The sequence below is a fragment of the Cyphomyrmex costatus genome, unplaced genomic scaffold (assembly GCF_001594065.2).
Source record: "Cyphomyrmex costatus isolate MS0001 unplaced genomic scaffold, Ccosl1.0 scaffold43, whole genome shotgun sequence".
Classification (NCBI taxonomy): domain Eukaryota; kingdom Metazoa; phylum Arthropoda; class Insecta; order Hymenoptera; family Formicidae; genus Cyphomyrmex; species Cyphomyrmex costatus.
Genome location: NW_017278534.1, coordinates 1922698 through 1937319, shown reverse-complemented (window position 1 = coordinate 1937319; position 14622 = coordinate 1922698). Strand labels below are relative to the sequence as shown.

The window sequence follows — 14622 nt, the reverse complement described above, 5'->3', positions numbered from 1 at the left end:
TCTCTCTCTCTCTCTCTCTCTCTCTCTCTCTCTCTCTCTCTCTCTCTCTCTCTCTCTCTCGCGATCTATCGCCTCGCATTTCTATCTCTTCTGTCACTTTTTTCTCCTCTCTTTCATCCCTTTTCTTCTCTTTCTTTTTTTCTCTCGTTCTTCGCCTTATCTCTTTCTATCTCTTAGCTTTTCTCATTGTCAATCTCTCTTTCACTTTCTTTTTCTTTCTGCTTCTTCTTCCCCGGTCCCTCCCCCCTTTTCTCTCCTCTCTCTCTCTCTCTCTCTCTCTCTCTCTTTATGGGGAGTATTAGAACCGGGAGTTTGACGGTTCAGGATGGGATGAAACGGTTCGGGATGAGTTGGAGTGGGGCAGGGTCGAACTCATGGACGAACGAGCCGACGGATAGGACGGCTGGCGCCTGTAGTCAGATCGATGCACGTGGCTCCAGCTGGGCGCCGCTCTTCGTATATCTCCTACACCCCCTTTATTCCCTCTTGACTCTCCTCATCCTAGTACACTCTCCGCTTCAGGCTAGAAAAGGGTAGGTTACTTCCTCTTGCTTCCTCTCTCCACCCCCCCCCCTCCACTCCCGCCCTCTCCCCCCTCTCACTCTTTCTTTATCTTTTCCCTTCGTCTGTTTCCCCGATCGCCTCGCGCGTTTTCGCTCTCATGTTTCTTCTTTCTTCCCTTTTCTTCCCCTTTCTTTACTGCTGTCCTCCTCCGTGTACTTCCCTTCCGTCTACACTCTTATTCCTCTCCCGTTTTCTTCTTCCGCCCTCTGCTGCTTTTTCTCTCTACGCGACCTCTCTATTTATCTACCAATTCATCTCTCTCTCCCCCGCTCTATTTCTCTTTCTCTTTCTCTTTTTCTCAGTCCACTCCCACCGCACTCAACCCTCCCCTCCCCCACCCCGCATCCTATCCACCGTCGTATCTTTTTCTTGGCATTGTCTTTAATTTCTTCGATACACGTTCGTCTAATATAGTATCGGGATCTTACGTGTACAATCGCGCAACCCTGTTCGCGTAAAACGCGCAGCGTAATTCATGTTCCATTCCAACTCCTCCACTCTCTCGCATACAGATTCTCTGTGTAGGGTTCCTGACTCTCAAAACTAAATTGCAAATAAATCGGTCGATTTATATCGCTCGTATAAGGTGTCGCTATTAATACCTTACGAGCGCGATAACAATATATATGATACTGCATGATGTAAAAAAAAAAGGACCTTCGCTGTATGTAGTTCCCTTTGACAGCTGCTCCGTTTAAGTCTACAATGCAACTCCGAGAAAATTGAGACGATCGCGTAATTTCAAAACTATAGAGAATGTCTGACCTTGTTCGATCGTTTCCACTCGCTCCTTCTCTACGCGCAGATCAGACAACTCGGTCGCATAGGTCGCAATTCCAGCGTGAACCGCACCGCAGCCACACCCAAAACGACGACGGACATCGTCGATTTTTCTTTTAACGAGGAATGGCGCGCGGTGGAATTGTCGCTCGATCGACGACGGCTTGATCGAGGTGGCGAGACGTCGAATCGCGAGATGATTCGGGGATACGCATTATCGCGTATACGATCGCGCGAATACGTGTCACACGTGCTTTAAACAGCGGGTACACCGCGTAGCTGCGAGCGACCACGTGGCGATAGATCTGGATCAGGGTTACTAACTGGCTATATCTGACCCTCTTATTTGACTGGTCGTATTACGGTCAATCGCCTCAGCCCTATACACGATACGAGTCGAGTATCGCGCTTGTATACGTGGTACTATGTCTGGAACACGTCAGTGACATGTCGCGCTGTAATTAGATTCGCACTGGGCTTAGTCAGGTTGGTCTTCTTATCTGGTTAACAATACCGAACGGTCTTTGCGTGTAGGATGCATGCATTTTAACCGTCCGCGTGCGTGCGTGCGTGCGTGCGTGCGTGTGTACGGGGAGAGGGAGAAAGCACGGTATTATTTTAAAACGTTTTATCGATGGACGTCGTCGTGTGCACCACGCGTTTTCTTCGTCATTGTCCGCGGCAACGCGCAGACATCACAAATTCGATCGAATCCCCTCTTGCTATATATTTCGCTTTCAACAATAATTACCAGACTCGGTAATCACGCAACCGTTTTCGTATTCGGTTACGCAACGTCGGTTAATGCAACATTTTACCGTGCCAGGATAACTTATCTCGTACTACGAGGGTTTAACTTTAACGTGTCCCGGAGAACCGCCCTGAGTATAGGAGAACTCACCGTGAAACCTCACGAACTTCCGGCTTTCCGCCCTAATAATCACTCTCTTACGTGGCACCCTAACTGCGAGAATTTCCTTCCGTTTCCGCATGACTTCACACACTCCCCGCGGAGACCCGCGGAATTATATATCCCGCCTTTAAGGGCGCCCCCGATTTTAAGCGATGCTTAAAAATCGCATTCTCCTCGTCTCTTCATCAATCTCAAGCCGCAATCTCCTCGCTTCCTGTTACAACCCCGTCCCCCTTGTCTTGTTCGTTCTCGTTCTCGGTAACAGTTGTAATCCCCCTTCCGCTCTCCTTCCGCGTATCGCTCTTACCTCGAGCCAAACTTCCACTTCCTACCGCACTGATCTAGTCTAATGCACTTTGCTGGTCCACGCGAATTCGTTTCCTCTGTTCCAACGATCGATCCGATGTTCGTTCCATCGAGCGATCATTTTCAAAGCCTACGGAGTCTGTCCGAAATAATTACCCGATTCGCTCTTCAACTAATCGCAATTAAACTCAATTTAATAATATATTTATCGAACAACGTTCGACTTTAATTATCCATTGTAATTATCAAATTTTTTCTGAATTAAATACCTCATAAGTAAAAATAACAAGATTTTTTTTTAAACTTTTATTCTTTTATAATCCAAACGTTATTGAATTCAATTTGACGGCGTCATTCTCTGAACAACATTCAACTTTAACTATCATTTAATTAATAAATTTTCTTTCAGAGCTAAACATGTCGTATTAAAAATAACAATTCCTTCTAAACTTTCATTCTTTTATAATCCAGAGAGTTGTCGAGGTTGCGAAATTTAAGCCAAGAATCGATTCGAGATCGGCTCACGAGTTTGCAGATAAAACAAAGTACGGGGGACACATTGTGTATTAGAAGTTTTGGAAGCGCTATCTCGGGGGACCATTGTTACATCATTTGTCCTTGCGAAGATTCTCGGTACCAGGATGATGAAAGTACGCGAAAGAAAATTCTTCTCGAAGCCTCGCCGTTATCTCCGACCACCGCGCCGTCGTCTCCGTTTCGCTGTCTGGCTTCAAGTCGCCTCAGCAGTTTTTGCGGGACCGACTCATTTGGGAAACGACGAAGTAGGGTTTGCTCGGCGGTGCTTCTTCATTTATTCATCTAGCCGCGATCCTCGCAACGATGCCGATTCGTACGACAGGATGTGCGATCTCTCCTCTCGTCTCCATGTCTCGATACATCGAGACGGCCGCGAATTGTCTTAGAAATCGCTGCTTTCTCTCGCTATTTTCCCGGCCTTCGAAGCGGGGAATTTCGTGTTTATCCCTCGAGGCTCATCCTATCTCCGACGATCTCTCCGTCCCGACTCCAAGGACGGACCAAAATCTCGTTCGTCGGCGAGTTGTCAGTGACAAACTATGTAAGCTGCCGCTTACATTCGACCGGATCCTCGGATAGTCTTCGTTGCCGCCCTTTCCTCCCAATTTCTCTCCCGCGAAAGAATTATAGTCTCCGACGCTTCGTCGGGGATCTACTCGCGTGTCGACGGCGGAAACAAACCGCCCTTGATATCGCCGCGCGTATCGTCAAAATAGAACCTGAGTAATCGTCTTCGAAAGTCATTGGCTGCTTTCGGCGGTGAAAGCAACTTTGCCATATTATCCTATAATTTTCTGTTGAACGTTTCCTAACGATCCACTAATTTTCTAAGTGCATGTCGTTTTCTTCAACGTATTAAAAATTGTCAAACATATAAATAAACTAAAGGTGAAATTCTTTTAGTGAAATTTTTAACAAGATTAATATAATAAATAATTTTCGTTAAGCGTGACTATTAACGATATCACGCACTTATTATTCTAAAACAGCATAATTTTTTGCATGGAAGGAATAGTTTTGTTAAAGTATTTGAAAAATTATAGCTAGACACACAGAACTAACAATAATTATGGAAGATGTTCAACATGATGGTTAAAATGTCAAAACTTTTTAGCAATATTACTCATCACGTTTGAATTTTTTACGTAATTATTTTGATGATGGTTTAACAAAATTATTTTCAGATCTGTATAGCTAAATTAAATACTTTAGTAAAATCGTTTTTTCCATAAACACTTTGATTCAGTTTTTTTAATTTTGACGTCAAAATCTAGATTTATCTTATTCCTAGTCTAATCCAAGCTAATCTTATCTATAATATCAGCGAAAACCGATCCCCCAATTTAACTGCGGTAATTCATCCTTTCGTAGCCGTACTTGACGAAATGATTCTACCAACTCGGTAGGTACTGTCAGGTCAACGTCGTCGGCAACGTCGCTTTCTTTTCCCAAACGTTTTCCTCATCCTCCGACTTCTCGATCCTCGTTTCCACCATCCCCCCGACTCTCGATCCTTCGCGACGTTTTCTCGATTTCCTTCGGTGCCGTCGCGCCTTTTCCTCGATATCCTATATCGTAGCGCGTTTCAAATGGACAACTTGGCGACGGAGAAACCTTACTTTGCCTTACTGACATACGCGTATGCGAAATTTATTCTTCGCTACCGGGAGAGATCGCGCTAACCCCGATCATACGCGGTCGTGGCCAATGCGAGATGTAAGGAATACGAAGTAGGCAGGGACATGTGTAAAATTTTTTTCCCATTTTGGGTCTAATCATATTATTTAAAGCAGAAGACAATTTAGAATACACGGATTTGCGCGTATAACAAATATATTATATTTAAGCTATAAATTTTTTTTCTCTCTCGCTAACTTATATTTATAGTTAAAGCACAGAGAATTATAATTCCAATGAAAAATTAGACCGATGAAAATAAAGGCAATTAAGAGAAATTTTATAATCGGAAAATATAATATTAGAAATAATAATAATAATATAAACGATGCCCCTACATATATTTGCTGAAGATAAATCGTTTTTGGAAATCAATCGTTTATAAAATCAACAATTATATTATTAATAATAAAGGAAAAGTTTCTTTTTAATGATTTCTTTCTCTTTCTGTGTACATCTCAAACTTTATATTTCTCCCCCCCCCCCACCCCACTTTCCTTATAATCAATCCTGTTTAATTTCCATAAAAAGCATATTTATCACATAGCAGGGGTGGTTTTGGATTGTCTCTTTGTGTGTGCTTGTAAGAGTAGGGAGTGCAGAAAGATGTCGGGACGATATATCAGCGTCTTCAGGACGAATCTAGGACCTACGAATCTAGAACTGTATATCTATGGTATCTAAACTCGGAAAAGCCCTGACCTTTTTTCCCACGTTGCCCGTACCTTCAATGAAAAAGCTTTCTATTAAATTAGAGAACGCGCGGAACCAGGGATTTTTAAGCGACAATTTCGATAGAAAGCGCCGGGAAAATTTCAAAAGTAGGACGCCACGAGTTATCTCGCGGCAGATATTTGACGCAAGGTCACGAGGAGCTTGCCAATCATTGTCGAAGCCAAGTGAGACGCTTAAGGCATTTGCGATTCTAATATGTCAGCTAGATCTGAGAGTCCTTCTTTTTCGAGATATACAATAACGACTCGCTAAAGATCGCGTTATCTCGAAAGTATCATTGCTTCCAAGTGTAATGTCTAATGTAATATCCTTTCAAATGCAACATCTACAATTTACTACATACAACAAAGCTGCGTTGTTTTCGCACACTGTACGCTGTAGATTCACACGTTTACAACACACCCCATTAACCGTCTTGGATCCTCGAAAATTATGGACTTATTTTGTTGCCGGAATGATCGATTAAATCTACATATATATATACAATTATGCAGTTTATTATTATGATCTAAAATTTCCTTTCATATTTTAAATCATTTTGTAATCTCGCAAAGTTTCTTCCGCATTTTCAAATTCCAGTCTTTTTCTTACGCATTTCTTTTTATCGTGAAATTATTCTTAGAGTGTTTCTTGGAAAATTTTGCTCATCGAGGTCGCAATAGGTGTGATATAAGGCTATAACACTCGAACCTTGGCCATGCTAATAGATTGATTCGCTCGATAGCTCACCATTCTGAAGCCACGCACTATACTTGAGCGATATCTTTTATATTGGCTGCGCTCAGCAAAAAAAGCAGCTTTGCGATTGTTGTAAAATCCTTTTATGTGATTGGTCTTGCTCTTATATTATAGTTCGTCATTGGATCTAAATACATAATGAACTAATCATATTAAAAAATTTCATAATAGTTACAAAGTTACTTTTTCTGCTAAAAGCAGTCATTTATTATATTATTAATTTAATTTATTATATCATTAATATATTTTGATAGCAATACAAATTGCAATTCATGCAAATAATTTCCGAAATCACCTGATTTGTAATGATTACACCGAAAATTAATTGATTAGAATCTAAATCGAAAAGCAATCGTTTACAAAAATATTACTAGAAATTGCGAGATAAATGTATATAAATAAATATTTTAATCTCGGTTTCAATCTATCCGAGAAAACGTCGGTTATTGAAGCTGCGGTACTTTTCTGCTGTTCTGGCATTACGCGCGTACAAAAAAGTGCCAGGCGATTGTCGATTTCTCTCGTGTGAATTTTATTCGGAATGATATTCGTCGTAGGGGAAAAAAAGTCTGGTCGTTCCTGTGAGAGAAGAGAGAACCGGGCGCACAGATTCCCGTGGTGGTGTCGCATTGCGGCGCACGGGGGGCAAAAGTACCACCCGATGTACCGACCTCGAAATGTGCGACAGACGACGCACTCGAAACTCGAGCGAGGCCGTTAGAAAATCGAACTACGAAAATGTAGAACACGCGACCCAGGGTAAGAGAGGGAAAGAGAAAAATATAGAGAGAGAAAGAGAGAGAGAAGGCCCAAAGAGAGAGCCCAGTAGGAGATCGTGCGGAAGATCAAAGATACGAGATTCTTTATGCAGAGCTAAAAGTCCAGACACAGTAAATCACATCGAGATGTCGAATCTCAAAGAATAAGTGACTATAAGCGATCTGTTTAATTCAAAATTTCGATGTTTCGTTTAAACCAACAAATATGGCGATTTTGATAAGAATGCATCTGCCCAGAGTAATGCAGATATTCAATTTTTGCGACTTAAACATACACAACACTTGGCTGTCGTAAACGAGAGGAAGATGTAGAGAGACAGAATTGTGGAGAACGAGAAATGAAACCCCACGGCCACACGATTGCTGTAATTTTGTGGAAGCGCGATATAGAGATGATAAATAAACAGTCCTTATGAAACTCACGAAGCTAATTTCTCTCGACCCTAATTCTCATGTAAAGCGTTATGTCTCTCAATCCGGATACAATCGAAGAAAAATGAATGACTTTCGGGATACTCTGTGCGCTAAGAAGGGAAGCCAACGCGTAATTTCGGCGTCTTGCGAGCGATTGTGTGTTACAAGTATTTCACCACTAAAAATCCTTATTACTCTTGTTGTCGATCATGTGCCAAGGACGTAGAGCATTCTGGAGCCGCGTTTTATATCACGCTTTTTCCTCCATATCCGCATATCCGCCTCAATCTCCTCTCGCTAAATCACGAGACAAAAACGTTATCCTGTTCCTCTGTTAAACGCGTTTAATTCATAATGTGAAACATTAACAAATATTAAATCGTGTATCAATGTATTTCTACACTGAAAAAATGTACTATATCTTATTAAATTTTTTTTTAAATATTTGTAAACATTTACTAAATGTTTAATATGTAAACATTTACTAAATGTTAACATATTTGATACAAAAACCATTAATTTGATCTAACCATTATTTTTTTTATTAAGTAAATGTTTATTTACTGTATTTACTTAAAAATATTAAAAAATATATTTAACATTTATAATAAATTTAAAAATATAAAAATATTATGTGAAGAAAAATAATTTTGTTAGATTATCAAAATTATTACACGGGACGCTCAAGAATAATAAGCAATACTGCAAACGGTCTAACAATTTTAAGTGTCCTACATAATTATTTTCACGATCTAAAAAAATTTTCAAATCTGTAAATTTTTACAGCAAAAATCGTTTTTTGTCATAAAATAAGGGGAAATAGACACTCGTATCTCACAATAAGATATTACATTCATATTTTTCATAGAACTAGAACGTGCGTCTATAAAATATTTAATGTTCAGTAAATAAAAAACAAAACAAAACAATTAATTTGATTATCTTATTTTTAAAATAATTAAATTGACAAGATTAAATTGTCCAATTCAAAAAACTTGTATAAATAGATAGAATTTAATTTAACTTAATTTAGAGAAAATATCTTTCTGAATATTCTTGAAATTCAATTATATCGTGCATAGTCATTCGTAGCAATTTTATGATAAAAAAATTACATCGCTCCCGATTCCATCTTCTATAGGAAGATCGGAGTCGAGTATATTCGGGCGTGGTGCTTTCGCGAAGGACGAGAACGTTACGAAATTGTTCCATTGTGTTCTCCCTGAATTTCGCAAAATCGATTGAAACCTTCCTTATCTTCTTTTCTAGAATTATCTGAGATATTATTAGCTTTTATTCACAAATTTTGCCTTTTTAAATATCTGTCATTCCTAAAATAATCCAATCATTAAACGAAAAATTAGATTATTAAACCGAATTAATTTCTCTTACGTCTATGTGTATGTCATTTTTGCATTATTTCGTTTTCCTTCAATTTAATTTAATTCTTAAATCTGTCCTCGCAATGTTATATGCTATTCATGCAATATCTCGTAGTTTATCGTAAAACATTCCAAGATATTCAGATGCATATAATACTGTACATGCATCTAATTGAATCATATTCCAAAGTTAGAAGATTGAAGAATATTCGTCAAAGTCTACAATAGAAAGAAAAATATTACATATGCAATGCATATAATGTTACATATATCGCAAGCAAGGAAAAATTCTCTGCGAGATGTTCGAAATGTTATATGAATAGCAGAGTATCTTCCTGAAGCTTTATCGTAAACGATTATCTCGTGACAAATCATCATGAATTATCCCACGAGACGTCGCAAATTTTCGCGTGACGTTACTGCGGTCATTACAAGTCATTACAATCGCAAAGACAACGAGCGACGATATAATCGCGTGTATATCGGCCGTCGTAGCGCGCGCAGCGACGCGGCTAGTTGACTGCGGAGACGAGGGTGCGGGTGGGTGGTGGCGGCGGTGGAGGTGGTGGCGATAGAGGGTTACGACGAAGGGGTGCGCGGTGAAAGGCAGAAGGCAGACGGGCGGCAGACACCCTGTGCTTATCCCTACCCCGAACCACCCCGGTCCGTGACTCACCAAACCGTTAAAGGATGAAGCCGCCCTGCTTTCACTCTACGCGCGCCACACAGACAGGCGCAAGCAGGTGTATGTGTACATACACCCCCACGACGAAGAGGGAGAAAGAGAGACGAGGAGCGATGCTTTCGAGTGAACGAGCGTTGAACGCAGCACGTGTACGTGTGTGCCGCGCGTTTCTGTGTGTATATGTGTATGCACGTATGTACATACATAAAGGGTGGCCGCGGGAAATGCGAAGCTTAATTACTATGATTAGATTCTTCTAAGCTCAATTTAGGGGTGGACTCTTACTCTTAATTAAAACATGCTAGTTTTTGATTTTGACACAAGGAATTAAGAAGTCGTTCTTTGGTCTCGTCTCGTTCCAAGAGAGGCAGCTTTTGAATCGACGAGGATCGAACAATAGAATATTATAACTATTTGATAGAATAATAATACATAATTGAACAGTAGAATATTAAAGTCGATTTATTAACATTTTAATTCAAAGTTTTGATTACTAGGATACTTGAACAAAATGTACTGATCTGTTAATTTTTTTTTTCGAAAAGATTTCAACAGGGAATCTATCGTTAAATTTAAGGTTGAAGGTTATAAGACACCCTGTATATGAATGAAGTCCGGCGCGTAATTTCTAGTACATCGTAAAGGGAAGAGAGAAAAAAAAAACAAAGTCTGGAAAAATCTATTCATGCGGACGAGACATTTTTATTATGAACACGCCGGAAATTAGCAATTGCACACATTATGTTGCACATGGTGCATATAATTAACGCTTTATTTTCAAGATTTTGTTTTCTCATAAATACTAATTACCTTCTCTGTCTTTACGATTCATACTGTTAAAATTTATTTAAATGAGAATATTCGAGATTTATCAACTTATTGAAAATAATATATAAATAGCAGTATTTTTAATATTTTCCTATCAAACGTTTAGTCTTGTGCTTCTGATTACGCGCGCAACATGGACAACATTTAAAAAATAATCTATTTCTTGAATTAGAAAATTGAATTAGAACATCAAAATAAAGTTATGCAAGTTACGATCATTTAAAGCGAGCGTTTAATTTTACTCAATTTTGTATTTAATCTTCTTAAAAATTAAAATATTTTTTTCTATCACAGGGCACACGTTGAACGGCCAGCCATTGCTGGAATTTCCAATGTCGAGCGGCGAACCGGCATTGGAACCTCTGAGAATCAAAAGGGCCACCTTATGGGCGAGAGTTGAGCTCAAGCATGCCCATCATTATCAGCATCATCGTCACAGTCAGATAAACCAAAGAAATATTACTCTCTGGGTATTCAGAGTGCACTGCGGTAACACAACTCATCTCCGAGGCAAGGTAATTCATTCTCTAATCGATAATTTTTAAATGAGAATATTATTTCATAAAAATGTTTTAAATAATATAAATAAGAAATGAGCACTATAATTGTGTGTGTTGCTGTTTCATCTCATATTAAATACGCGTGTATAGATCTATTTTTTATTCTTCTTTTCTCTCCTTACATGGAAAGACGATTTTGTTTATGTATTTAACAATTTAAATATATGATACACACATTAATCTAAAAATAAACTTGTTGGACCATTAAAATAATTATGTAAGACGTGCAAGCTGACTGCTTGAATGTCAAAATTTTTTATAGCTTTATTCATTATGCTTGAGAGTTTACATATACATCTTGGGGAGGGGGATCCAATAAAATTTTCAGATTTGTATCTATTTAAATTTTCAGATTTTTGCAAAATTATTTTTCTAATACATGTAAATAAAATATTTGCAATATATTGAGCTCAGGTTCGCTCGAAATGACTATCATCCTTACTAAAATCAGTTATCCTTAAATTGTATAAATCTTTAATACACTCTCTTTATCCTTCAACTTTTTTAATCAATCGTAGCCAATAACTAGAAAAAATTTTATATATTTAATAATCAAAACATTTCTTGCAATTCTATTAATTATTTTGAAAAAATAATTAATATAACTTCTTGTTTTTTAAGACACATAAAAGAATCATGTTGCATCTTTACAAAATTATTATACTATATTAGAACAAAGTTCTTTTTTTCTTAAATGAGTGGTTTAATCTACAGGAACTCGGGCAACACCTAGAGATGGTGACATCTCTTGTTGTGAACGTCGGCCAGCTCGGCTGGCAAAAATTCGACGTGACGAAGGTCGTCAGCAGATGGTACACGACGAACTACTCGAAAGATAAACTGACGTTGCTCGTCGACTGCAGCGGGTGCGGCTCGCACGTCCACGTATCGACCTTCGATGGGCATTCGCCGCACGTGATCGAGTCGTCCTTAAATCCGAAAGGTAATTCCCGACAAAAGTCTCAAAAAATTTGACAAATATTCGTAATCGATTCATTTGTCCAACTTAGGAATCAGTAAATTATAATCTATTTTTGTATGATCGGCGTAATTTTTTATATTTTGAATTTTGTTTATAATAAAAAATTTGTGGAAATTTGTTTTTTTAATATAATATTTTATAATATATATATAAGTTTATGTAATATTTTAAGCCGTACAATTTTAAATATTTACTATCTAGCTATTTACAGAAAAACATTACCGATCTCTGATATAATCGATCTATCTATATACATTGAAATACTATTGTGAATATCATCTTGAAAACTAACACGAAAACTTTTATTAATCATTATTATTATATTATTACTACATTAATTTTGTACAGTAATTGATTTCCGTTATATTACAATATACAGGATACTTTCTTCTTTAATAATTTCCAAATTTTGCAAGATGATGAGCAGCTATAAGATTTCAAGTATTTTTTTAATTTGTAAAAAGATAAAAATTTAGTCTTTAATTGATTTTGGACTTTAATTAATTTTATCAGAGATTTGAATTAATTGTTTTTCTTTTCGAAAAGATTAAAGTAGTATATAAGATCGGTTGCGTTGAAAAATATTACTGGTCCAACGTGATCGATCAAATAAAGTTTTACGATAATTACTTATACATAACGTTGTATTTCAATTCTCCTATATGGAAGCATGTTGCAATTAGAGTATTTTCTTTCAGGCGATCACGATCCGGACAGACCGTTTCTAGTCGTGCGTACAGATCCAGCGGCCGCGAAGCGCGTTAGGAGACGAGCGATCGAGTGTAGCGGCGCAATAAAGGGTCAGTGCTGTAAGCAGAGGTTTTACGTCAGCTTTTCTCAGCTTGGGTGGGACGATTGGATTATCGCTCCTCAGGGGTAAGTAAGCCGAACAACATAAAATGATTTCTGTAGTATGATTACTCGCTTATTTAAATTACAACAACGACTAAGCATTCAAATTATTCAGATTTAACAAATATCTGCACTGAAAAAATTACTAAATCGTAATACATATTTCTTTCAGTAGTACTAACTAAACAATTGTTTAGACTTAATACATACAGCCCTAAATAAATGTTTATTCAGTAAAAAAGATAGTTAAATCAAATTAATGCTTTTTGAATCAAATATATATATGTTTACATTTAGTAAATATTTAGTTAAACAAATATTTATTAAAATTTAGTAGATACATTTTCAATGTATAATTATTCGTGTAATGCAAGTAATATATCAGTCCTAATACCAGTATAATAACATATAAATGTTCGATATCGACCGATGTATTTCTCTCTCAAAGAAGACATTCTAGATTGAGAGCTAACGCATGCGAGTATCATTACTGGTACGCTAATACGGATTTCCCTGACAGATACTACGCCAATTACTGCAGAGGAGACTGCGCGGCTGGTCACAGGACGCCGGACACGTTTCTCAATTATTACACCCACGTGATTGAGGAGTACCGGAAGATGGATCGGCTGGCCGGCATGCAACCGTGCTGCGCGCCTCTCAAATTCTCACCCATGTCGCTTATCTACTACGGTCCGGACTCGAACATTATCAAGAGAGACTTGCCGAAGATGGTGGTGGACGAGTGCGGTTGTCCTTAAAAATGCGACAGAGACGAAAGAGCACGGTCGAAAAGGATCGTCGTGCTATGCCTTGTAAAAAAAAAAAGACAAAGAAACGATCGCGGAATCGTAAACGCGAGCTCGGACTCGGTCCGACAAATCGGTTCAGAAACCGTCCGAATTCCGCGAGAATTATCTCGCATTAGAAACGGGAAACCGGTGAACCGAAAGTCGATCGAGCGCTGTGCGAATATTCGAGCGCGCGGCGCTCGAACGGTGGTCCGCGCGAGGGTGGTTTCCTGAAAACACCCGAGGGTAGACCGGTATGCAAAGATAGTCAAAAGAACTAGGTAATTTTGCTAGATTATACGCCACGTCGACGCAATTGCGTTCCGAGCGCGATTCGCGTGGGGTGATAAGGTAAAAAAAAAATTGGCCTTTCTATATATATACAAAATATAGAACGGTCGAGTACGTAGAGTAAACCTTACCGGTTGGTAATTTGTAAAAAAAGAGAGAGAAGAAAAGAGACACGGCGTCTCGATTTCAAAGCGTCGTTTACGCATATAATATATTTATCTATATCTCTCCGGTTTATTTGTACGTGATTATAAAAGGCAGAGAGGAGATACGCGAGAAAGTATTCAGAGAAGGTATTCTTACCCAAGAGCTTAGTCTTTCTTTATTAGCTGCGCGATGAGAATCAGAGAATGAGAGAGAAAGGGAATGAGTGAGTGAGAGAGAATGAGAAAATAATTTAAACAATTGAAAGTAAAAGACGTGACTTTTACAATTATACATATATATATAAGATGTATATATTATATAAATATATATATATATTATGTATACACATTCTCGGACACATACATACACATGACGTGATTCAACCGAAGTATAGAAATATCGCGTACGGGCGCGCGCGCGCATTAAATATAAAGACGAGAAAGACACTCAATCTCTCTAATTGCCTTGTTTTTTATGCAAAACTTATGAAAGTAACGGTTTAAAAAGTAATAAAAATGCTATTTAAAAGTCTAAAAATATACATATATATATATATTATAAATATATAATACACACGTACGCACGCACGCATACGCAGGCATATACACCGACACACCCAACGCATAAGTACACATAAATCCAGTGTGCCGGGGTCGGGGAT

At 38.3% G+C, this 14622-nt stretch overlaps 1 protein-coding gene across 1 annotated transcript in view; it reads left to right on the top strand.

The window, feature by feature from the left end:
* The window catches only part of Actbeta (inhibin subunit beta), a 28663-nt gene extending 14492 nt beyond the window's left edge, over positions 1-14171 (top strand). The window contains exons 3-6 of the mRNA XM_018544142.1: positions 10633-10853; positions 11613-11841; positions 12579-12756; positions 13253-14171. Of these exons, the coding sequence (XP_018399644.1) occupies positions 10633-10853; positions 11613-11841; positions 12579-12756; positions 13253-13493 (869 nt within the window). The 3' untranslated portion in view covers positions 13494-14171. The remainder of the gene's footprint in view (positions 1-10632; positions 10854-11612; positions 11842-12578; positions 12757-13252) is intronic.
* Positions 14172-14622: the final 451 nt, after the last annotated feature.